Source organism: Hemibagrus wyckioides, linkage group LG25, assembly GCF_019097595.1.
Source record: "Hemibagrus wyckioides isolate EC202008001 linkage group LG25, SWU_Hwy_1.0, whole genome shotgun sequence".
Classification (NCBI taxonomy): domain Eukaryota; kingdom Metazoa; phylum Chordata; class Actinopteri; order Siluriformes; family Bagridae; genus Hemibagrus; species Hemibagrus wyckioides.
The window spans coordinates 20,718,695-20,743,297 of record NC_080734.1 but is presented as its reverse complement, the minus strand read 5'-3'; the positions used below and the strand labels follow the sequence as shown (position 1 = coordinate 20,743,297).

The 24,603-nt window shown below is 39.7% G+C and overlaps 1 protein-coding gene across 3 annotated transcripts; it reads left to right on the top strand.

The window, feature by feature from the left end:
* Window positions 1-875: 875 nt before the first annotated feature.
* On the top strand, window positions 876-24,428 carry slc5a6a (solute carrier family 5 member 6a). 3 transcript variants are annotated; one of them, XM_058379291.1, is made up of 17 exons: window positions 904-981; window positions 1,898-1,976; window positions 4,576-5,004; window positions 7,618-7,683; window positions 8,002-8,053; window positions 8,237-8,304; window positions 12,989-13,143; window positions 13,412-13,552; window positions 13,700-13,829; window positions 14,162-14,250; window positions 14,371-14,483; window positions 15,012-15,079; window positions 16,201-16,287; window positions 16,831-17,009; window positions 20,369-20,472; window positions 21,618-21,739; window positions 22,463-24,428. In XM_058379291.1, exons 3-17 carry the CDS (start codon window positions 4,657-4,659, stop codon window positions 22,613-22,615), a joined length of 1,875 nt encoding a protein of 624 aa, XP_058235274.1. In that variant the 5' UTR covers window positions 904-981; window positions 1,898-1,976; window positions 4,576-4,656; the 3' UTR covers window positions 22,616-24,428. The 3 variants fall into 3 exon arrangements, with proteins under 3 accessions (XP_058235275.1, XP_058235276.1, XP_058235274.1); XM_058379292.1 differs by lacking the exon at window positions 1,898-1,976 and having other exon boundaries at window positions 876-981; XM_058379293.1 differs by lacking the exon at window positions 1,898-1,976 and having other exon boundaries at window positions 892-981; window positions 4,668-5,004.
* Window positions 24,429-24,603: the final 175 nt, after the last annotated feature.

Below are 24,603 nucleotides of genomic sequence, written 5' to 3'. Positions count from 1 at the left end.
TTGTGAAAAGCCAAAAATGGCAAGTTCTGTGTCCGGCAGAAGAGGCCTGTTATAGGCCTTAGAGTACCAGTCAAATATGCTAGTCCAAAATCCTGACAGTGAAGGACAAAACCTGAAAAGCATGTGCAGTTGAATCCTCCGTGACCTTGCACTTTTTCTGCAGTTTGGTCTTGGTATAATGCAAACGATGAATAACCTTGAATTATATCAGTTGATGTCTACTGTTGACTGAACAGGACTGCACTGCGGTCAAACACCCATCCCATGTTTCGTCGGAGAGCTCAGCTCCCAGTTCATCCTCCCAGGCCACTTTAAATCTCTCATTAGAGGCTGTGACGCAACTTTCAAATAGGCCAACAAATTTAGAGACAAGATACATAGAATGAGGAGGACTTTATAAAATATCAAAAAACACATGCTTCTCAGGGACGAATTCAAAATCTTAAATTTTGGACTTTACATAATGCCTAATTTGTAAATAGTGAAAAAAGTGTGATGGGGCAGATCAAAGTTCTCTCTTAGCTGGTTAAATTATGGAAACTTTCCCTCAAAATAAAAGTCCTTAATAGAACATAGACCCTTCTCCTTCCAAACAAAATAAGTTCTGCCAGACCATAGGGGTGAAAAAGAATGATTGTATCCTGGCTTGAAGTTTTTAAACACAAATGGGAAATATTGCCTGATCCAAATTGGCTATTTTCTGGCTATTTTTTTTAAGGAAAATGATTTAAGCTACAGTATATACACTCTATACACTCTAGTGTAGTACATGGTCTTGGCCAACTGAATCGCAGGAGGCGGTGTGATACTAACCAATCCCAGCATACGAGGCGGGGTTTGTCTAAATACGGGTGGGAATTTTTTTTCTTGAAGAACCGGTTTTGGTGTGAAGGAGAGGAGGCGGTCTCGTGCTCAGGACACTGTTCCTCCATTCAATGACAGCGGGCACGCTGCATGCTACACGAGTCTCGCCACATTAAGGTGAGAATATTTCATTATTAGCCGATGTTGTCGAATAAATTCGTTCACGGTGTTAAATATACTGGCTACAAGAAAGATAACCGTCATCACCTGAATGTTCTCGTTTTTCAGTGTAAACTCGTAATGGTGTAATCTGATGCAATTGGTTTTTCAAGTAATCGATCTGTAATTTAGCTGTAATATAAAAACTGACATTTTTTTTTACCGTTACTTAAGAGCGAGGCATCACTAGATACTAACATTCACTACAAATACCGATTTAATCAGCGCCTAAACACGATTAGTCCATATCTTTGACATATTAGTTCGCTATGTGTAACGGGGTTGTGGATGTACATTTAACACATAATGATATGTGGCCCGAAACAAACCGTGACCTCAGAACGCTCCTGACTTTTCACCAGTGCTGATCTGACCCTGCTGCAGCTGAGCAGCGTGCGATCTACGCTACTTTTTATAAACCCATCCCTGTGTGTATATTAAAGTGTGTGTTAAAGTGCACGCGGAGAAAGCTTAAACCAACTACTCTTCACAATGTACCGTGCGCGTGAGTATGATGGTTTACGGTAGCCCGGTTATTGAGCGTCATATACCGAGAATTAAAATCGGTACTATGCTAACTATAGCACAGAGTTAAGACCTACCGTATTTCTGCTCTTTGCACTTTATTATAATGAACGTGCAGAGACTGAATGTGTTAAAAATAATATAGCTAACACTAAAGAACGTGTTAATATTGAGCTTGTATATTGCTTATTATACAGTATATAATGGTCAATTAAAATGACTTCATAATATTTATTAAATCACACTATATTTTTAGGAATTCCTGTAACTTACTTATACCGGCAGATATTCATTAATTTACATACAGACTCTAGTATACAGATTAATTATTCAATTCTGTATTTTCCAGGCTTGTAAGCCCAGCTTCTTTGAGTTGTTCATCATCCTGTACACACACAAAGTGTCTTACTGGCCATCTGTTTTAACAGGTTTGTTAAAACAGTCTTCTGTATAAAATTATTATTTTCTGAAATAAAAGAAACTTTTCTGTCTTCAAAGTTTTTTTTTATATACCTACATCTCATGCCACAGTTTATAGACAGAATGCAAGCCCCCTTTTCACTTTTTTTTTTAAACCAATATATGCTTCCAGTTAAATGTTAGACTTTGCTGGAGACATGACAAGAATTTGTACTACCTGACAAGTAGTTTAAAAAAACTGATTTATTTTACTGTTCTTTAATCATTTCTTTGTTGATATCTGTAATATTTGCCTCTTTGCCTTGTTGAAAAAAAACCCCAAGGAAAATCAAGGTTTGGGACGCAATATATTGGAATTTATTACAATTCCTAATGTTCTCAATTTCCACAAGAGTCCATGAAACCCCTAAGTTCAGGAACTGCATGTACTGTGATGCTCTCAGGGGATATTCTCAGGCTTCTTTCTTGCATCATTTGCAACCTTAACTACAAAAACAAAGAAACACACCCACAGAAAAGTTATGATAGTATTGTGTAACATCTAAAGACCTAGAAACACCTAAAGACTAATGTTATTTCACAGCTTGCAGCAGGTTCAAATGTTGTTTGGGTAACCATATGTGCATTGTGTCTATTCCTTCTTCTATATCTTGACAGTCATAGAATACAATATTTTTACTAGAGTTCTGTGTCTAGTTAAAGTTGAGGCAAGATAAAAAGAAAGAGTGAACAGAATTTTTGCAGGTTAAATGAAGAGGTTCCACACTTATTTCTCCTGGTAAAACCAGTAAGCCTTGTTTAAAAACAGAGGAATGTTAATGTTTCCTTGCCATTAATGTTATGTCAATTATCATAAACATCAAAAACTGAATAAAGATTTAAAAATTTAACTCACTGAATGATATTGGTTTATAATAAAACATTAATGCAAAAAAAGTATGACAAAATAAATAAGAAATTAGACGGAAGTTGTGTGTCCAGTCTGGAACAAAATTCAGCAGGACCAGTGTATTTATTTTAGCCAGTCTCTGCATGCATGTCTATCCTCTCTGTGATGCCATGCAAATCATTTTTAATGCAGAAATATAAATCAGCCTTAACAGCTACTTTTTTAAACTGTTATTTCTTACTCTTGCTCAAGTAAATGAGAACCTTTATTTTCACTATTTTTTTAGTAATGGTATTAAGTAACTATTTTTAATGCTCTAACTACTTTTGACAGTAAGAAATATAGGGGCAGTGGTAGCTGGTGTAAAAGAAACCCTGATTCACCAGGCCTCCTTCTTCCAAAGCTCCATTATCCAGTTCTTATGCTCATGTGCCCATTGTAGGTGATTTCAGTCAGTATGGTCACTCTGATTATACTGAGCTACCCAGCTTCATAAGCAGCAAGCTGTGATGCTCTTGTGTTCTGACTGTTCTATCAGAGTCATCATGAATGTTTTCAGCATTTTTTTGCTGCAGTAGCTCTCCTGTGGGATCAGACCAGATCAGCTAGTCTTCACTTTCCATGTGCATCAGTGAGCCTTGGGCCTGTCACTGGTTGACTGGTTTTACCTTGGAGCACTTCCGTTACAGATGACTCTGGTCAAAGTCACTAAGATCCTTACACTTGCCCATTTTTCTTGCTTCTAACACATGAACTTCAAGAACTGACTGTTCACAAGCTGTCTAATATATCCCACCCTGATAGGTGCCACTGTAAAGGGTTGACTGGTTTTATTCATGTCACCTCTGAGAAGTTTTAATGTCTAGCTAATTGATATAGGTATAAATATATAACATGAGGCAGGATTTATTTAGAAAGAAAACAATTGGTCTGTACAAGTGGGTTTTTAAATGCTACGTCCTTAGAGGAAATGACCAAATAATGGATTAGCAAAATAATCTGTAGTCACTGCCTTTGGAGCTACTTCTCAGAAAATTTTTCCTTTGTTTTTTTTTTTTTTTTTTTTTTAGTTTACACTGATAAAACTAGCATGATCCCATTTGTGCAAGACCTCAGCTAACTCATATTATTGTTCTGACTTGATAAAATACTTGAGATTCTCAAGGCTGCTTGTAAAACTTTGAACTGTGTTTGTGGCACTTTGGTTTCTCCTCAGCTGGTCACTGTGGACTGCTTTGATCCTAATCCTTTCTGGACAGGAAGACTCATCCAGAACACAGCCTTTTCTGTTGTTTTCTCATTTTCAAGTGTGCTTAATTTTTAAAAAGATTTCTTTTAATGTATTGTTTTCTTGCATGAAACCAATTTTAAACCCATAGCAGGAATACTGTGTAAAGGTCACACTGTTGTTTGTTAGCTGTGGAGGGATTATCTGAATGTTCCTAGTTAAACTCTGTTGTTGTTTAAACTCTTGCTGATCAGTGATTTGCATTTTGTGCCACTCATCAACAAAATGTCAGTTATAGTTTTCTATTGGAGATTTAGTCACCAGAATGTCTGCACAGCACCAATTTAACCATGATTTTGGCTTGGCTGAATGAGTTGCTGTTGCAAATTAACCTATTATGTAATTATATTTCTTTATGGCATTATCATGGTGACATTTTAAGGTGAATTATTTACCACACTGTTCTCTTTACTAACTCTTTACCCTACAGAGGCACTAGTGAAGATTCCATGGCCTGCCACTCATTGTTGTTTTACTAGTCAGATAGTTGTCATACTGATCCACATATATCATGGGTGACAGAGACCAGATGCACTTCACTGCAGTGGACTATGCTATCTTCGTGCTGCTCCTCGTGGCTTCAGCAGGCATTGGCCTGTTCCATGCATTTTCAGGGGGCCGCCAGAGTACTACACGTGAGTTCCTGCTGGCTGACCGCAGCATGAGCTGCCTACCTGTGTCACTGTCCCTGCTTGCCACTTTCCAGTCAGCTGTAGCCATTTTGGGTGCGCCAGCTGAAATCTATGCTTATGGCACACAGTACTGGTTCCTAGGCTGCTCCTACTTCCTGGGCCTGCTCATCCCGGCACACATCTTCATTCCTGTTTTCTACCGCCTGCGTCTTTCCAGCGCCTATCAGGTAACGTGTGTTCAAAAATGTTTTAATACAGATGTGGTTTTCAGCCAAAACTAATTTTAAAATGTTAAACTTCTCTATTTATTTGCTTTAGAGCTTCACTTTCAAAAATCTAAGCATAGTTGTCATTCAGTTATATACATCTTTACCCAGGAAGGATTGCACTGTACCACACTTTTATTTATTTTTTTTCACTAATTATAATTGTAACAAAGTCCACAGTTTTTTTAAAACCCGAATGAAAATGAATGTTTGGAACTCATCTGTAATGTTAGTAAAGATTCATGCTACCAGTACATTGATACATCATAGATTAATAAGAAATTTTTTTGCTAGGTTTCAGAACATATGGTTAGGTTAGTTAGGTTATACAGGTTGTTATTTCTGGCCATTATACTCTGTATACCAATATTTGCCTTTTGTTATTGATTGTCCCATTCAGTACTTTTTTTCATTATCTTATTGGACGGCCAGATAGAAAGGGAATTTAAGCACTTTCAGCAGTGGTGGGCCGTCAGGGACAGTAAGGCCGTCTCTGCTGGCCTAAACAGCAGTGATCTGAATCACTGACTTGCATTTTAATATATTTAATATATTTTTACATGAATGTGTATTAAATTATTCCCAATAATCTATTCTCTACATTTCATAGCTTTTCTCTTGGTTGCGCTGCTTCCAGTAGTGTATATTTATGATATATACTGACATCATGTATTGCCAGGGTGAAAGAAATCTGCCTTAAGGCCTTCAGAATCAATAGTGCAGGCGCCCGTAGCTTAAAATAAGTGGCAATGAAACTGTTCCTTTAACCAGTCAGATTTAGAGTTGGCGTCACTGGGGCCATCTAGCAGGCATACTTTGATTGGATAATTGGAGTAGTCAGAGGCAGTGACCTGCACAAACTAAATAATATATATATACACTATATTGCCAAAAGTATTCGCTCACCTGCCTTGACTCGCATATGAACTTAAGTGACATCCCATTCCTAATTCATAGGGTTCAATATGACGTCGGTCCACCCTTTGCAGCTATAACAGCTTCAACTCTTCTGGGAAGGCTGAACACAAGGTTTAGGAGTGTGTTTATGTCTCCGCTCTAGTTCATCCCAAAGGTGTTCTATCGGGTTGAGGTCAGGACTCTGTGCAGGCCAGTCAAGTTCATCCACACCAGACTCTGTCATCCATGTCTTTATGGACCTTGCTTTGGTCACTGGTGCACAGTCATGTTGGAAGAGGAAGGGGCCAGCTCCAAACTGTTCCCACAAAGTTGGGAGCATGGAATTGTCCAAAATGTCTTGGTATGCTGAAGCATTCAGAGTTTCTTTCACTGGAACTAAGGGGCCAAGCCCAGCTCCTGAAAAACAACCCCACACCATAATCCCCCCTCCACCAAACTTTACACTTGGCACAATGCAGTCAGACAAGTACCGTTCTCCTGGCAACCGCCAAACCCAGACTCGTCCATCAGATTGCCAGATGGAGAAGCGCAATTGGTCACTCCAGAGAACGCGTCTCCACTGCTCTAGAGTCCAGTGGCGGCGTGCTTTACACCACTGCATCCGACGCTTTGCATTGCACTTGGTGATGTATGGCTTGGATGCAGCTGCTCGGCCATGGAAACCCATTCCATGAAGCTCTCTGCGCACTGTTCTTGAGCTAATCTGAAGGCCACATGAAGTTTGGAGGTCTGTAGCGATTGACTCTGCAGAAAGTTGGCGACCTCTTCGCACTATGCGCCTCAGCATCCGCTGACCCCGCTCCGTCAGTTTACGTGGCCTACCACTTCATGGCTGAGTTGCTGTCGTTCCCAAACACTTCCACGTTCTTATAATACAGCTGACAGTTGACTGTGGAATATTTAGGAGCGAGGAAATTTCACGACTGGATTTGTTGCACAGGTGGCATCCTATCACAGTTCCACGCTGGAATTCACTGAGCTCCTGAGAGCGACCCATTCTTTCACAAATGTTTGTAAAAACAGTCTGCATGCCTAGGTGCTTGATTTTATACACCTGTGGCCATGGAAGTGATTGGAACACCTGATTCTGATTATTTGGATGGGTGAGCGAATACTTTTGGCAATATAGTGTATTTTAACTCACAATGGCTGACAGAGGAGAAGAAATCGATTTGGTTGCAGACATCCTTACAAATGCATTTTCTAGGTGGACTGTAATAAAATGGACTATTCCTTGTGAGGTGTGAAATAATGTAGCCAAATTTCTTTTTTACTTTGCTATTACCTGATATTTTTGGTTGATTAGTATCTATTGCCGTGGTGTCATAATGATGGTATAGAGGATTAATTTAGGAAGGACACCAGTGAAGGCCTAGGTGTGAAATGCACGGCCCCCCACTGACTTTCAGTATTTGATCTCTCTGTACATATTTCAGGATATCTTTGAGCCTCTTTGTGAGAGAATAGGCACTAATTTAAAGAAATGTCAAAACCCTCACATCTAAAACAAGTCATAATCTCCTGAGTGAAATGACCATGTTATTTGTATACTATTTACATATAGTGCATGGGGAATGTATGAGTTACATAATGTACATTGTGGCATTATCTAATCTTGTTTTTTGTTTATGTATTTTTTTTCTACTGCTCTTTCAGTATCTAGAGCTTCGCTTCAATAAAACTGTACGGATATGTGGCACTGTGACCTTCATCTTTCAGATGGTGAGTTTAAGCTCTGTGTGCAGCATTGGAGTCAGGATTTGTAGGTCTGAGTTATGCATTTAATTTTTTGCAAGCCTGTGTTCTCAAGCCCTCTTCCTTTTTCTAATTTAGTTTGCTTTTTGGAAACCTCTGAATGGTGTGTTTAAAAAATATAGAGGGGCCAAAATCAGATTTAGTGTAAGGATTTCATATTTTATATTTCATGAATGCGAATTCAAGGTCCCACTAATCACTCTATAAAATGTTAGGAATAATTTTTATTTGAATTAACCAAAAAATGATTCACCTCCACTGTTTCTCCATTTTGTGTCCCTGTAGGTAATCTACATGGGAGTGGTGCTGTATGCCCCTGCACTTGCACTAAATGCAGGTAAATAAGCCATAGAAAAAACACTAAAAGATTACGTGTTTACAATGAATGAACTCATTACTAAGAAATGTAACTTTTTTAGGTCAGTATTTAGCAAAAAGCATGAGAATGAAGGTATTAAGTTATTGAGTCGTTTGCCAGTGAATCTACTAATAAGTGTTTTTATTTCTTGGTGTGTTGTAGTAACTGGTTTTGACCTCTGGGGAGCTGTTCTTGCAATGGGGCTTGTGTGCACACTCTATACAACGCTGGTAAACCTTATCTCCCATCTCAAAGCTGCACAGAATATATATATATAATATAGTGCCTATAATGTGTGTGTGTGTGTGTGTGTGTGTGTGTGTGTGTGTGTGTGTATATATATATATATGTATATATATGTATATGTATGTGTATATATATATATATAAATATAAATATATATATATATATATGTGTATATATATATATATATATATATATATATATATATATATATATGTATATATATATATATATATATATATATATGTATATGTATGTATATGTATGTATATGTGTGTGTATATATATATATATATATATATATATATATATATATATATACACAGTCAAGCCCGAAATTATTCATACCCCAGGCAAATTCTGACTTAAAGTTACTTTTATTCAACCAGCAAGTTTTTTTTTTGACCGGAAATGACACAGGCGTCTCCCAAAAGATAATAAGACGATGTACAAGAGGCATCATTGTTGAAAAAAATATTTCTCAGCTTTTATTTACATTTGAACAAAAAGTGGCATGTCCAAAATTATTCATACCCTTTGCAAGCTGTCACAGTCTGTGGGAAAATCCAAAGTTCTATACCATTCCAAATAGTCCAAGCTGTTCTAAAGCATCCTAATTACCCTGATTCATTGGGAACAGCTGTTTTAATTAACTCAACAGGTGAAAAACAGAAGCTCTCTGCTGCTGGTTTGTGGACAGTCATGGCTAAGACAAAGGAGCTCACTGAGGACCTGCGGCTGTGCATTGTGGCTGCTCACAAGTCAGGAAAGAGCTATAAGACCATATCTAAATGTTTTGAAGTTCCAGTGGCTACAGTGCAAAGTATTATTAAAAAATACGAGACGTTCCACACTGTGAAAAATCTCAGAGGACATGGTCGGAAGCCAAAAGTGACACCTGTGCTGGCCAGGAGGATAGTGAGAGAGGTAAAAAAGAATCCAAGGATCACCACCAAGGCCATCCTGATGAATCTGGGCTCTGCTGGTGGCAACATCTCAAGGCAGACAGTCCAACGGACACTGCACACCACTGGGTTCCACGGACGCAGACCAAGGAGGACACCACTTCTCCAGATAAGGCACACAAAAGCCCGCTTGGCCTTTGCAAATGCTCAGATGAAACAAAATTGATGTAGCCTTCATTTGGCATAAAAAAGGAGAAGCCTTCACCCTAAGAACACCATCCTCACTGTCAAATGTGGTGGTGGGAACCTAATGTTTTGGGGGTGTTTTTCAGCCGGTGGACCAGGGAACCTAATCACAGTAAACGGCACCATGAAAAAGGAGCAATACATCAAAATTCTCAACAACAACATCAGGCAGTCTGCAGAGAAACTTGGCCTTGGGCACCAGTGGACATTTCAGCACGACAACGACCCAAAACACACAGCAAAAGTGGTGAAGAAATGGTTATCAGACAAAAACATTAACGTTTTGCAGTGGCCCAGCCAGTCCTGACTTAAATCCAATTGAGAATCTGTGGAGGGAGCTAAAGATCAGGGTGATGGCAAGGAGACCCTCCAACCTGAAAGATTTGGAGCTCATTGCTAAAGATGAATGGGCAAAAATACCAGTGGAGACATGCAAAAAGCTGGTCAGCAATTATAGGAAGCGTTTGATTGCTGTAATAGCCAATAAAGGCTTTTCTATTGATTATTGAGAAGGGTATGAATAATTTTGGACATGCCACTTTTTGTTCAAATGTAAATAAAAGATGAGTAATAATTTTTTCCACAATGATGCCTCTTGTACATCGTCTTATTATCTTCTGGGAGATGCCTGTGTCATTTCTAATCAAGAAAAAACTTGCTGGTTGAATAAAAGTAACTTTAAGTCAGAATTTGCCAGGGGTATGAATAATTTTGGGCTTAAAGCAAATTCTGACTTAAAGTTACTTTTATGGCTGATTGGTGTGTGTCTATCTATCATATGATAGATAGACACACACCAATCAGCCATAACAGCCACTGAGAAGTGAAGTGAATAAGACTGATGATCTCCTCATCATGGCACCTGTTAGTGGGTGGGATATATTAGGTAGCAAGTGAAAATTTTGTCCTAAAAGTTGATGTTAGAAGCAGGAAAAATGGATAAGAGTAAGGATTTGAGCGAGTTTGCTGAAGGGCCAAATTGTGATGGCTAGACCACTGGATCAGAGCATCTCCAAAACTGCTCTTGTGGGGTGTTCCCGGTCTGCAGTGGTATCTATCAAATGTGGTCCAAAGAAGGAACAGTGGTGAACCAGCAACAGGGTCATAGGCAGCTGAGGCTCATTGATGCACGTGGGGAGAGAAGGCTGGCCCGTGTGATCCGATCCAACAGACTTTTGCTCAAATTGCTGAAGAAGTTAATGCTGGTTCTGACAGAAAGGGGTCAGAATACACAGTGCATCACAGTTTGTTGTGTATGGGGCTGCATAGCCACAGACCAGTCAGGATGCACATGCTGACTCCTGTGCACCGCCAAAAGTGGCAACAGTGGGCACAAGAGCATCAGAACTGGACCACGGAGCAATGGAAGAAGGTGTCTGGTCTGATGAATCATGTTGGATGGCCGGGTGTGTGTGCATGGCTTACCTGAGGAACACATGGCACCAGAATGCACTATGGGAAGTGTCCTGCTTTGGGCAATGTTTTGCTGGGAAACCTTGGGTCCTGCCATCCATGTGGATGTTACTTTGACAAGTACCACCTACCTAAGCATTGTTGCAGACTATGTACACCCTTTCCTGGAAACAATATTCCCTGATGGCCTCTTTCACAGGATAATGCGCCGTGCCACAAAGCAAAAATGGTTCAGGAACAACCAGTTTGAGGTGTTGGATTGGCCTCCAAATTTGCCAGATCTAAATCCAATCCCAGATCTCAATCCTTAAAGGATCTGCTGCTAACATCTAGGTGCCAGATCCCACAGCACACCTTCAGGGATCTAGTGGAGTCCATGCCTCGATGGGTCAGGCCTGTTGGCAGCAAAAGCGGGACCAACAAAACATTAGATAGATAGATACTTTATTTATCCCAAAGGGAAAAATTAGGCAGGTGGTCATAATGTTATGGCTGATTGGTGTAGTATATGTGTGTGTGCGTATACATACACACACACACACATATATATATATATATATATATATATATATATATATATATATATATATATATATAATATTTATATATATATATATATATATATATATATATATATATATATATATATATATATAATATTTATATACAGGGGTTGGACAATGAAACTGAAACGTCTGGTTGTAGACCACAATAATTCATTAGTATGGTGTAGGGCCTCCTTTTGCGGCCAATACAGCATCAGTTCGTCTTGGGAATGACAGATACAAGTCCTGCACAGTGGCCAGAGGGATTTTGAGCCATTCTTCTTGCAGAATAGTGGCCAGGTCACTACGTGATGCTGGTGGAGGAAAACGTTTCCTGACTCGCTCCTCCAAAACACCCCACAGTGGCTCAATAATATTTAGATCTGGTGACTGTGCAGGCCATGGGAGATGTTCAACTTCACTTTCATCTTCATCAAACCACTCTGTCACCAGTCTTGCTGTGTGTATTGGTGCATTATCATCCTGATACACGGCACCGCCTTCAGGATACAATGTTTGAACCATTGGGTGCACATGGTCCTCCAGAATGGTTCGGTAGTACTTGGCAGTGACACGCCCATCTAGCACAAGTATTGGGCCTAGGGAATGCCATGATATTGCAGCCCAAACCATCACTGATCCACCCCCATGCTTCACTCTGGGCATGCAACAGTCTGGGTGGTACGCTTCTTTGGGGCTTCACCACACCGTAACTCTCCCGGATGTGGGAAAGACAGTGAAGGTGGACTCATGAGAGAACAATACATGTTTCACATTGTCCACAGCCCAAGATTTTCACTGCTGGCACCATTGAAACCGACGTTTGGCATTGGCACGAGTGACCAAAGGTTTGGCTGTAGCAGCCCGGCCATGTACATTGACCCTGTGGAGCTCCCGACGGACAGTTTTGGTGGAAACAGGAGAGTTGAGGTGCACATTGAATTCTGCAGTGAGTTGGGCAGCTGTGGTTTTATGTTTTTTGGATACAATCTGGGTTAGCACCCGGACATCCCTTTCAGACAGCTTCCTCTTGCGTCCACAGTTACTCCTGTTGGATGTGGTTCGTCCTTCTTGGTGGTATGCTGACATTACCCTGGATACCGTGGCTCACAAAGACTTGCTGTCTTAGTCACAGATGCACCAGCGAGACGTGCACCAACGATTTGTCCTCTTTTGAACTCTGATATCTCACCCATAATGTTGTGTGCATTGCAATATTTTAAGCAAAACTGTGCTATTACTTATTACTCTGCTAATTAAACCTTCACACTCTGCTCTTACTGGTGGAATGTGCAATCAATGAAGATTGGCCACCAGGCTGGTCAAATTTAGCCATGAAACCTCCAACACTAAATGAAATTCAGTTTCATTGTCCAACCCCTGTGTGTATGTATAATTGTACATGTGATACACTATTATTAATTATTAAGAAATAAGTGAAAAGGAATCCAATTGTTTTTTCTCATTTTAAAATCACTTTTCACAACAGAAGAGTGATTTTTAAGGCACCATTTGCTTATTTCAACTCTGAAAAATTGTATTGCTCTTTCTTTTGTGTACAGGGTGGCCTGAAAGCGGTCATCTGGACAGATGTGTTTCAGACAATAGTGATGTTTGCTGGACAGCTGGCCGTGATTGTGGTGGGCGCTCACCAGGCGGGTGGAATGGCTGAGGTGTGGAGGAAAGCACAGAATGGCAGCCGCATCTCAGGCATTGAGTGAGTCTGATTTTTACCTCAGATACCGTTTGATTTTAATAAATACAAGACCGCAGAGAAGTTTTACTTTAGAGCTGGTTCCAAGCAAAATTCAAGAAGAACAGAATATGTAAAAGGAAAATGAATAGTGCAGATTAGTTCAAGATTATATATAGTAGATTGAAGCTATTTTTTAGTCCAGTAGATAGAGAATGTACAGATTGAATGTAAGGTGTAAGACTCGTAATTCCTGTTTTGTGTGTTGTCCTTTCTGTCACTCTCACCTCAGGCTGAACCCTGACCCCTTGGAGAGGCACACATTTTGGACATTGGCTGTTGGGGGCATCTTCCTCATGCTGGCACTCTATGGAGTGAACCAGGCTCAGGTCCAGAGATACCTTAGCTCCCGCTCAGAAAGAGAGGCCATCATGTCAGTAGTACCAGACTTATTTTAGTCTGGTTATCTAGAAATTAATGAATAAATAACTGTGTGTCTGAGATTCATTTGTGTAATTTATGCACCTTCCAGATCATCATGTTTATTTTTACTGGCATTTATGTCTGTCCTTTGTCATAGGTCCTGCTATGTGGTGTTCCCATGCCAGCAGATAGTCCTGGCACTGGGTTGTCTCATGGGACTGGTGATGTTTGCCCGATACGGTGAAGACAGCCCTTTGGACAAGGGTTACGTCCAGACCAATGACCAGGTCAGTCTCTCACTGACATTTTTTTCTGTCTTGGGAGCATTCAGAAGAATGCTTTTTTTTAATCTTAATAACTGCTTATAATAACTTGATTTTATTGTCAGTGCTTGTCAGTTCTTAAAGTGCTATAAAATAAAATTCAGTTAAAAAAAGTTAAGTTGTAATTTTGTTGTGGTTAAAGTTTGATTGTTTTGTCATGAGTTCTTACAATTGAGCTCTTTAATGAGTAACACACTGTTATTTAAGATCATAATGCAAATCTGTTTGTATTGACCTACTACTACTCGATATTGTTTCACTGTTCTCAAGAGTGCTTTTCAATACTCATTCTGTAGATGGTGTTGTATTTTGTGATGGATGTGCTCAGAGACCTTCCTGGTTTGCCTGGACTGTTTGTTGCTTGTCTTTTTAGTGGGGCTCTCAGGTAAAAACCTGGCATTAATGAATTCCTTAAAAAACACATATTTGGTGCTTGTCTGATCATCTTTTTTTTCTTTATTATTACTATAATAAATATTTATTTATTTATTTTTCTTTATTGCAGCACAATTTCCTCTGCCTTCAACTCCCTGGCGACAGTTACCATGGAAGATCTGATCAAACCCTTTTATCCTGGAATGACCGAGGCTCGAGCCACGCTATTATCTAAAGGCCTTGGTGAGCAGCACTTTAACTCTCCCAGCCAGAAGAGGTCACAGTCTGTACAGAACTTGAAGCATATTTTAAATTCAGTAAATAAAATTTTTGTCACCATTCCTAATTGTACTCACCATGGCTTGTGGGTTTCCAGTGCATTCACTGCAGTTGTAACTGAGCTCCTGTAAAATTCATGGGATATGTAAGAGCACTTGCAAAAACTGGCAATGGCACAATGGTGCTTTTTGCTGGTCTTTTCTCACCCTCTGTGGAACTACCTGATTTGGTGTGAAATGACTATATATGAAAATGGTTAAATGGTCATGATGTAGGTTTTCTAACCTTAGTCTGCCTAGATCATTCAGAGGTGAGAAGATGTGGAAGCTTTAGGCTCTTAAAGTTTCATTGTTGTTCATGTGCATCCAGGCAGCAAATTATTTTCATGTTGATTTTCATGTTGTTTACTACTTTGGTGGTGTAAAATGTTACACAAAATAACATCAGTGTATGCTTTTCATGGTTCTGAAGAATCTTTGCTCTGTTTCTTAGCTCTTGGCTATGGACTAGTGTGTCTGGCTATGGCTTACATCGCCTCTCTAATGGGCTCCGTGTTACAGGTACGGACTATTCTGTTTATGTATAATAGATAGCATGCCTATACTGTAATAAAGCAATAGTCATTTGATAATATCATGACACTTACATTTCTATGACTATCCTTATTTAGATGCCTTTTTGGCAGTTTTTGTACATACTGAAAATCTAAGATAGCACTCTGTCTTTTTTTTCTCTGCACTCAAAGCTCTTTTCACCTGGAATGAGAGTCCCATGAGTATCGAAACCGTGGCAAAACGTGACTCTGAAGAATTCCAGTAAAGTTAAATCTGCAGAATATTTAACAGTAGAATAAGTCAACTCTGTATATTGCCCATTCACAGTAGCATTTCATGTTTCCTTTATTAGCAGGAATAGACAGGCGAATAAATATTTTTTTTGTCTGACCATTGTTTTAATCATCTTGCTCTTCATTAATTGTACTTGGTTTTCTGGTTTACTGCCTATTCTACAGAATAATTGTGAATTATACCAAAAAATGGTTGATTGGTTAGATTGGTCATATATATAACTACACGGCGCAGACCTTTAGCTCTATCTGTAACATGAATTTTATATGTTTATATTAATTTGCTCGTTATTGTTTCTATAGTAACAAATGATCCACTGCAACCATTTTTACAGTGTACCCTCCAAATAATCTAAGCAAAAATATGTTTATCAAAATATATGTAAATGTATAATCGTTAATGTGGTGACACGAATTTGTGAATTTGGTGAATTTTTTTAGGAGACGATTATTTAACGTTTATAAAAGGAATGGGAGGAATCACTCCATTGTTATTTCTTTGCATTTAGGTTTTTTTTTAGGTTGTTTTTGAGTGAGAGAGAAATTGGCTTGGTAAGTGAGAGCAGGCTTGTGTCTTGGATTTTCCACAACGTTACAATCATGCACTGCTTCCATACATTAATAAACGTTCTAACATTTCACAAATCACTTTGCAATAAGCATAATAACACACTCCAGTCTTGTGGTGTTATACAAAAATAATGGACTCTGCTTGCGTGCCATACGCACACCCCACTCCACGACACCTAACTCCCACCCAGCTGAGTATGTTATTCTTTACATTCCTGATTAAGTAACTTTGTCTTATTTCTTACTTTCATGTAATCTTTTCAGGCAGCACTCAGTATTTTTGGGATGGTTGGTGGGCCTCTTCTTGGCCTCTTCTGTCTAGGCATGTTCTTTCCTTGGGCCAACTCTATTGTAAGTGAATTGTTGCTCTCTCACAGTAGAAAAATTTGTCTCGCTAAAGCATTAAAATAATTTAGCAATATTACACAAGCAAGAGTGTTTTTGTACTGAGTATCAGAACAGCTGTAATATGGCTGTAGGCACAAGGCCACCTGTAAACACAGCCATGCTGATATTCAGTATAACAGCACGACTGAGAGTGTGATGTTTATAGAACTACAACAGTTCTATAATTAAGAACTTAATAAGGAGTAAATGACACAATACGGTAGCTAGATAGAGCATTGTGATTTGCCATGCCAACCGCCCAGTATAAATGTAGTAATGATTCTGTTTACACAAACTGTCCTGAATTATGAATTGAAAACAAACAAGGGGAGTGAAACACACAGTGAAATGTTCCACTGTTATTAAAGCATCAGCACTCTGGTTGTCTAATCCCATTAGTGGACCACTACTAACTGATGGATAAACAAAAGTAGCAAAGCTCATTAAAACATTTGTTTTATAGTTGATATGCAAAACCCAGCCATATGTGTTTGTGTACATTTCCAGGGAGCAGTGACTGGCTTGGTATCAGGACTGATTATGGCTTTCTGGATTGGCATTGGCAGCTTTGTTTCCCGTGTGCAAGTACCAGGAACACCCATATTTAACACCACAATCCTCCATGACACAGGAAACACAACTGCCATCATGACTACAGTAATCACCTCAGTCACAGCGAAACCAAAGTAAATATGTTGACTTCTTGGGATCTTTAGCATGTGAAATATATTTTTGTAGCAGGCTATTGCTTAAACATTACAATACTATTAGTTACGAGTATTATTACAATACTCTGAACATTCTTTCTTCGCATATCCCAGCCTTGGAGGTTGGGGTCAGAGCACAGTCAGCCATGATACAGCACCCCTGGAGCAGAGAGAGTTAAGGGGTTTGCTCAAGGGCCCGACAGTGGCAACTTGGCAGTGCTGGGGCTTGAACCCCTGATCTTCCAGTCAATAACCCAGAGCCTTAACCATTTGAGCCACCACCACCCCAGCTTAATCTGTCCTCCCTAACTTTGTCCCCCAAATGTCCAACATGAGCTGTCCCTCTGATTCATTCCTAATCCTGTCCAACCTTGTCACTCCCAAAGAGAACCTCAACATCTTCAGCTCTGCTACCTCCAGCTCTGACTCCTGTGTCTTCCTCATTGACACTGTCTCTAAACCATACAGCATGGGCGGTCTCACCACTGTCCTGTATCACCTTCCCCTTGATTCCCACTGATTTTTTTCTATCACACAGAACTCCTGACACCTTTCTCCACCCATTCCAACCTGCCTGCACTCGCTTCTTTACCTCTTTCCCACACTCTCCATTACTCTGGACTGTTGACCCCAAGTACTTAAACTCCTGTACCTTCTTCACCTCTTCACCCTGTAATATTACTGTTCCACTTCCCTCCCTGTCATTCACACACATGTACTCAGTCTTACTGCAACTGACTTTCATTCCTCTTCGCTCCAACGCAAACCTCCACCTCCCCAGGTTTTCCTCCACCTGCTCCCTGCTCTCACTACAGATCACAATGTCATCTGCAAACATCATTGTCCAAGGAGACTCCTGTCTGACCTCCTCTGACAACTGGTCCATCACCATAGCAAACAGGAAGGGGCTCAGAGCCGATCCCTGATGCAGTCCCACCTCCACTCTGAACTCCTCTGTCTGACCTACAGCACACCTCACCACTGTCCTGCTCCTCTCATACATGTCCTGCACCTCTGACATACTTCTCTGCTGCTCCTGACTTCCTCATACAGTACCACAGCTCTTCTCTTGGCACCCTGTCATACGCTTTCTCCAAGTCTACAAACACACAGTGTAACTCTCTCTGACCATCCCTATACTTCTCCTTCAACATTCTCAGAGCAAAAATTGCATCTGTTGTGCTCTTTCTGGGCATGAAGCCATACTGCTGCTCACAAATTTCCACTACCTTCCTTAACCTAGCTTCCACTACTCTTTCCCAGAGCTTCATTGTGTGGCTCATCAACTTTATCCCCCTATAGTTGCTGCAACTCTGCACGTCACCCTTATTCTTAAAGATCGGCACTAATACACTTCTTCTCCATTCCTCAGGCATCTTCTCACTCTCTAAAACCCTGTTAAACAGACTAGTTAAAAATTCCACTGCCGCCTCTCCTAGACACTTCCAGACCTCCACCGGGATGTCGTCAGGACCAACTGCCTTTCCACTTTTCATCCTCTTCAAAGCCTTCCTGACTTCATCCTTTCTAATCTTATCTACTTTCTGTTCCACAGAGTTCAACCTTCTACTCTTTTTTCCCCTCTCAATTTCCTCATTCATCAGCTCTTCAAAGTACTCCTTCCATCTCCTCTGTACACTCTCCTCACTTGTGAGCACCTTTCCATCTCTATCCTTAATAACTCTAACTTGCCGCACATCCTCCCCATCTCGATCCCTCTGCCTAGCTAACTGTACAAGTCCTTCTCTCCATCTCTAGTGTCTAACCTAGTGAACAACTCATCATGCCATTCTGCTTGGCCTTAGACACCTCCCTCTTCACCCTGCGCTGTAACTCCTTGTATTCCTGTCTATTCTCTTCAGTCCTGTCCATGTCCCACTTCTTCTTGGCTTACCTCTTACTCTGAATACTATCCTGAACTTCCTCATTTCACCACCAAGTCTCCTTATCTTCTTTCCTCCTTCCAGATGACACACCCAGCACCTTTCTTCCTGTCTCCCTGATCACTTCTGCTGTTGTTTCCCAGTCATCTGGCAGCACTACCTGACCACCCAGAGCCTGCCTCCACTTCTGTCTAAATTCCTCACAACATTCCTCCTTTTTCAGTTTCCACCACTTGGTTTTCTTCTCCATCTCTATCTTTGACCTCTTCTTCTTACAGACCATCAAAGTCATCTTACACACCACCATCCTATGCTGTCTGGCTACACTCTCTCCCACTACCACTTTACAGTCACTAATCTCTTTCAGATTGCTCCTTCTACATAGGATGTAGTCTACCTGTGTGCTCCTACCTCCACTCTTGTAAGTCACTCTATGCTCCTCCCTCTTCTGAAAATAAGTGTTAACCACAGCCATGTCCATCCTCTCAGCAAAGTCCACTACCATCTGTCCTTCAAGGTTCCTTTCCTTAACTCCAAACTTGCCCATCACCTCCTCATCACCTGTGTTCCCCTCACCAACATGTCCATTAAAATCTGCTCCTATCACCACTCTCTCCCCCGTGGGAATACTCTCTATCACCTCATCTAATTCACTCCAGAATCTCTCTTTCTCCTCTAACTCACAACCTACCTGTGGGGCATAACCACTAACAACATTCAACATCACCCCTTCAACCTCTAACTTCAGACTCATCACCCTGTCTGACACTCTCATCACCTCCAGAACATTCCTCACAAACTTCTCCTTCAGGACCACACCTACCCCATTTCTCTTACTATCCACACCATAATAAAACAGCTTGAATCCTGCTCCTATACTACGAGCCTTGCTAGCCTTCCACCTGGTCTCCTGTACACACAGTATATCCACCTTCCTTCTCTCCATCATATCAGCCAGCTCTCTACCTTTCCCTGTCATAGTACCAACATTCAGAGTTCCTATTCTCAGTCCTACACTCTTACCTTTCCTCTTCTCTCTCTCCTCCCTCCTCTACTTCTTTCACCAACAGTAGCCCAATTTCCACTAGTGCCCTGTAGGTCAATGATGGCGGTTGTTGTTAGCCTGGGCTTCGACCAATCCGGTATGAAATTTAGAGTACTGACGTTTCGCATGTTTAAAAATGTTTTACGCCGGATGCCCTTCCTGACGCAACCCTCTCTATTTATCCCGGCTTGGGACCGACACAGAAGTCACTGGACTGTGACCCCCATGGCTAGATTAAATATATACTCCTTTATATAAACTGTTAAATAGAATAAATAAATACAAATACTGTACAAATACTAGTTGAACTATTAATGAATAATTGAACTATGTTCAGTGAACTGAACTAAATTTTCCTCTGAATTATAAATGATAGACTTATAAAATAACCCAGTACTGTGTCTCTGTAGGCCCAGTGGACTGCAGGCCCTCTATTCGTTGTCCTACATGTGGTACAGTGCTCACAACTCGGCCACAGTTGTAGTGGTCGGACTGTTGGTCAGCCTCCTCACTGGTATGTGAAGCTGTTTATACAATCTATTACTTTCTAGGATAAATGTAAGGATTTTATATTTTCCAACACCTGTAAAAATTATAGCAATTATAGAGACTACTTTATCATATAATGAAAGCCGCCTAAAAACATACATTGTGTGCAAGATGTCAGGGCCACTGTACAGGGAGTCCTCGACTTGCGTCGGAGTTCCGTTCCTACGGCGCGACATAACACGTTTTTTGCCGTAAGTCGGAACTCGCATACTGTACATAAGTACCTATGTCACTCACCTACGCCGGCGAATGTAAACAAAGCTGTCTTTCTCATATAGCGCCGTGTGACGATGTATTCGTCTGCTCCGCTCGCCAGCTAGTTCCCGCGTGAAATTTGTTTTAACGCCACAACGGCATACATCAGAATGATGGAACAAGACTTTCTTAATAAATTTATGGGAGATGGCGACGTAACCACGAAACGCCGTAGGTCGAGGACGTCGTAAACCGAGGACCTGCTGTATATTAAAAAAGGGGTTTCTGTATTCTGGTACTTTGATTATCTTTAGATATCACAAGAACTTGAATGTGGTCCACCTTTGGCAAATTCTGTTTCTTGGACATCATTTACAAAAGAAATATATGCCTGGCCAAAAAAAATCACACCCTGTAATATATTTTGTTGGACTGCCTTTGTTTAAATTATGGCACACATCTGCCATGACCAAGCCTTCCAGAATAAGAAATAAGAAGCTACTCACTATATCAAATAATTTGTTGCCAGCTGAAACATAAATCTCTTCAGTAATTATCTTATTAGCCTCTTGCCTCTTTTCTTATATAGGGATATAGGGAAGGGAAGGTAGAGGGAAGTAAGTAAAAACCCCTGAGTAAAAGGCGTTTGGTAGGAACTTAGAATCTGATGGTCTAATGAGACAAACATTGACCTCTCCACACTTTTCTCCCATGTGCATTGGCTTATACCAGGTTATACGAATTAGGTACTTCAGTTTTCAATTTGAATTGAAACTGTGGGTTATGGTGTATAGATTAATGGCTAAATGAACCAAAAAACAAAGAACAATAAAAGGGTACTCTTTCTTGAGCCATTGTATATAAATAAAGGTAGTTGTACTTCTAAATGCACTTTTATTCTGTGCTTATGATCAGGACCCTGGAAGGAGAAGGAGTTGACCCCAGGTACTGTTTACCCCGTGTTGGGAATGCTGCTATTCTTTCTACCTGAGCGCTACAGAGAGAAGCTGTGCTGTGTTACTCCTCTGGAGCATAAGGTAATTTTACTGACCAGACTCTTTCCCTTAAAGTAGTCTTCAATATAATCCTTGCATCAAATGAAAACAGATAGAATATTTATCATAATGAAGAACAAGTCCACCCTGAAAGATCTGCATATTATAGTGTGTAATGTGACCTTCCTCAGCACCCTGTGGCTCCTGTAAAGTGTTATAAAGCACACTATTTCTTCCTTATACAAATAATGTGTGACTGTTCTGAAAATGTACTGTTTTTAAACCTCCAACCACCAACCCCACATTATTCCTCTTCAGGGTTGACGGGTTTGTAATCACTACAGTGAATCACTACACTGCTGTAACTGTGTTAAGGTTCCCTTGTGAAGTGTCAAACACCCTAACTTCTCTCAAAAATAAACATACACCAACAGGTAATATATTACTAACATAATAAGCAAAGCAAAAAACATATAACAAATCTTTAAATATAAATGTTTAATGAATTTCAGGGTGGATTGTTCCCTTAACTTGGACATAGAAAACAGAAGCTGTTTTTTCAAACTAAATTGAGACTCTGACTCAATGCTATTTAAGAATGTAGATGTTTGAACCAACAGGGATACAAATGACCTAAATGAAGGGACCTAAATGAAACAATTGTGAGATTGTCAAGTAACAATGACAGTTAAACTAAGTTCTTGTATACAGAAGGTAATTGAAAGTTGCTGCATTTACTAAGTCAAGTTCCCATCCATCTTGCAGTCCCAGGCTCTGAACAGGCAGCCGTATCAAAATGGGAGGAAAGAGAACGGCGTTGTCCAAATTCAGGATGAAGACAAGAATGAACAGGAGGAGTCCCAAAGCACACCGGTCTCTTGCAAGCTGGTGAATGTGGAACAGGAAACGGCTTTGTGATTTTTCCCTAAATCCTTTATATAACACATGCTCAAGGCCATATTTATCGCCTCATAAACCAAAAAAGAATGACCATCATGATGTCAGAAAGGTCAGTTTCTGTAGGTGTTAACCGTTCAAGCTTAACAATTATAACAGTTGTTAGTGATAATGCAGTACTGACAAATTTAGCACTAAACTCACAAAGCAAGATGTGTGTGGATTGCACAGTTTACTTTCTATATAAATAGATAAATCTGACATGACCTGAGTTGACCAATTAAGTAAACAACGTTTGCATGTTTCATAGAAAACAAAGACCTAGGTCAAAGTGACTAGAAGAATGAAAAATATATTAATGGAATAAAACCCACATCTTTCTACTTGATCCGATTTGTTTGAAATATAAGAGAAAAATCCCTAGACAAAAATCAGTAGCCTGTGCCATTTCGTCCTTATTACTTAATAATTGTGCAAAAAACTGTCATGTTCAGCTAATGCTTCCTATTATTGGTGTTTCAGTCAGGTATTCTGATAGGAAATGAAGCACAAAAGGCAACATATGAGACTGGCTAATGACTGACAAATTAAGTTTTATGTTACATTACTTTAGTCCAGGTGTCCATCCTGTTGACACTGAATTATTGGTGAATGTGACTTGTTTTGGCTCGGTAATGTAAATGTATCTGTGGGTGATTCTCACCAAATCTTGGTTTTAAAAATTTCAAACATGAAAATTTTAAAAATGCTTAAATTAACTTTTTTTTTAGACATTAGTAACAAAGTCTGGAGTATTTGTGAACATTAATTTAAAAACTTTTATTTACCATTTAACACCTTTTTGAACATAATTTCCAAAATACGTCCTAAAAAATCTCATTACCACAACACTGTGAATTAACACTGATAGAAAAGCAAATACATTTTCACAGTTTTAAAAATGGATTATTATTATTATTATTATTATTATTATTATTATTATTATTATTATTTCTCTCATTACCACAACACCTTCCACAATTTACAACCATTTTTTCTTTATATTTCAAAGAAACTAGACATTTTTTCAAAATGACGTGACAAAACCTGAGAGAACATCATTTTAAGATTCTGCACATGCATTTAAAATCAAAGTACTATATTTCTATTAATTAAATTGTTTCGGTAATGATAAATAGGTTTCTGTAATGAGGTTAATTATTTCGGTAATGATAATAAGTATACTAGTCTGAGATTTATACTGAGACTTGTATACTAGTCTGAGATAATGCAGAAAGAAATATAATATTTACACAATCATGCATTCAAGTTTAAAACAGTTTTATTGTGTAGTGCTTCAAAAATACAAAAGCCAAAAATAAAAAAAGAAATTAAGAAAAACATTAAAACAGGAATAAACAGGACAACATTTCAACGTGTGCCTAAAAAAACATGAACCATTTTACCATGGCACTAAAAAATAACTGACCACTGTCTCTTTTTCTTTTCATGTTCCTTCTTATTCAGCTCTTCAGTTTTCTTTATTTTACCAGTTTGTTTTCGTTTTTGATTCCTGGAAGCATTACATTAAATTAGTCTCATAACATGGGAAAAACATTTTATGTATACATCATCATATAGTGTAGACTTGATGCTTACTCGTGTGTCTGTGTGTGTGTGTCTGTGTGTGTGTGTGTGTGTGTGTCTGTGTGTGTGTGTCTGTGTGTGTGTGTCTGTGTCTGTGTGTCTGTGTCTGTGTCTGTGTGTGTCTGTGTGTGTGTGTCTGTCTGTGTGTGTCTGTCTGTGTGTGTCTGTGTCTGTGTGTGTCTGTGTCTGTGTCTGTGTGTGTGTCTGTGTGTGTGTGTCTGTGTGTGTCTGTGTGTGTCTGTGTGTGTCTGTGTCTGTGTGTGTCTGTGTCTGTGTCTGTGTGTGTGTCTGTGTGTGTCTGTCTGTGTGTGTCTGTGTCTGTGTGTGTCTGTGTGTGTCTGTGTCTGTGTGTGTCTGTGTGTGTCTGTGTGTGTGTGTGTCTG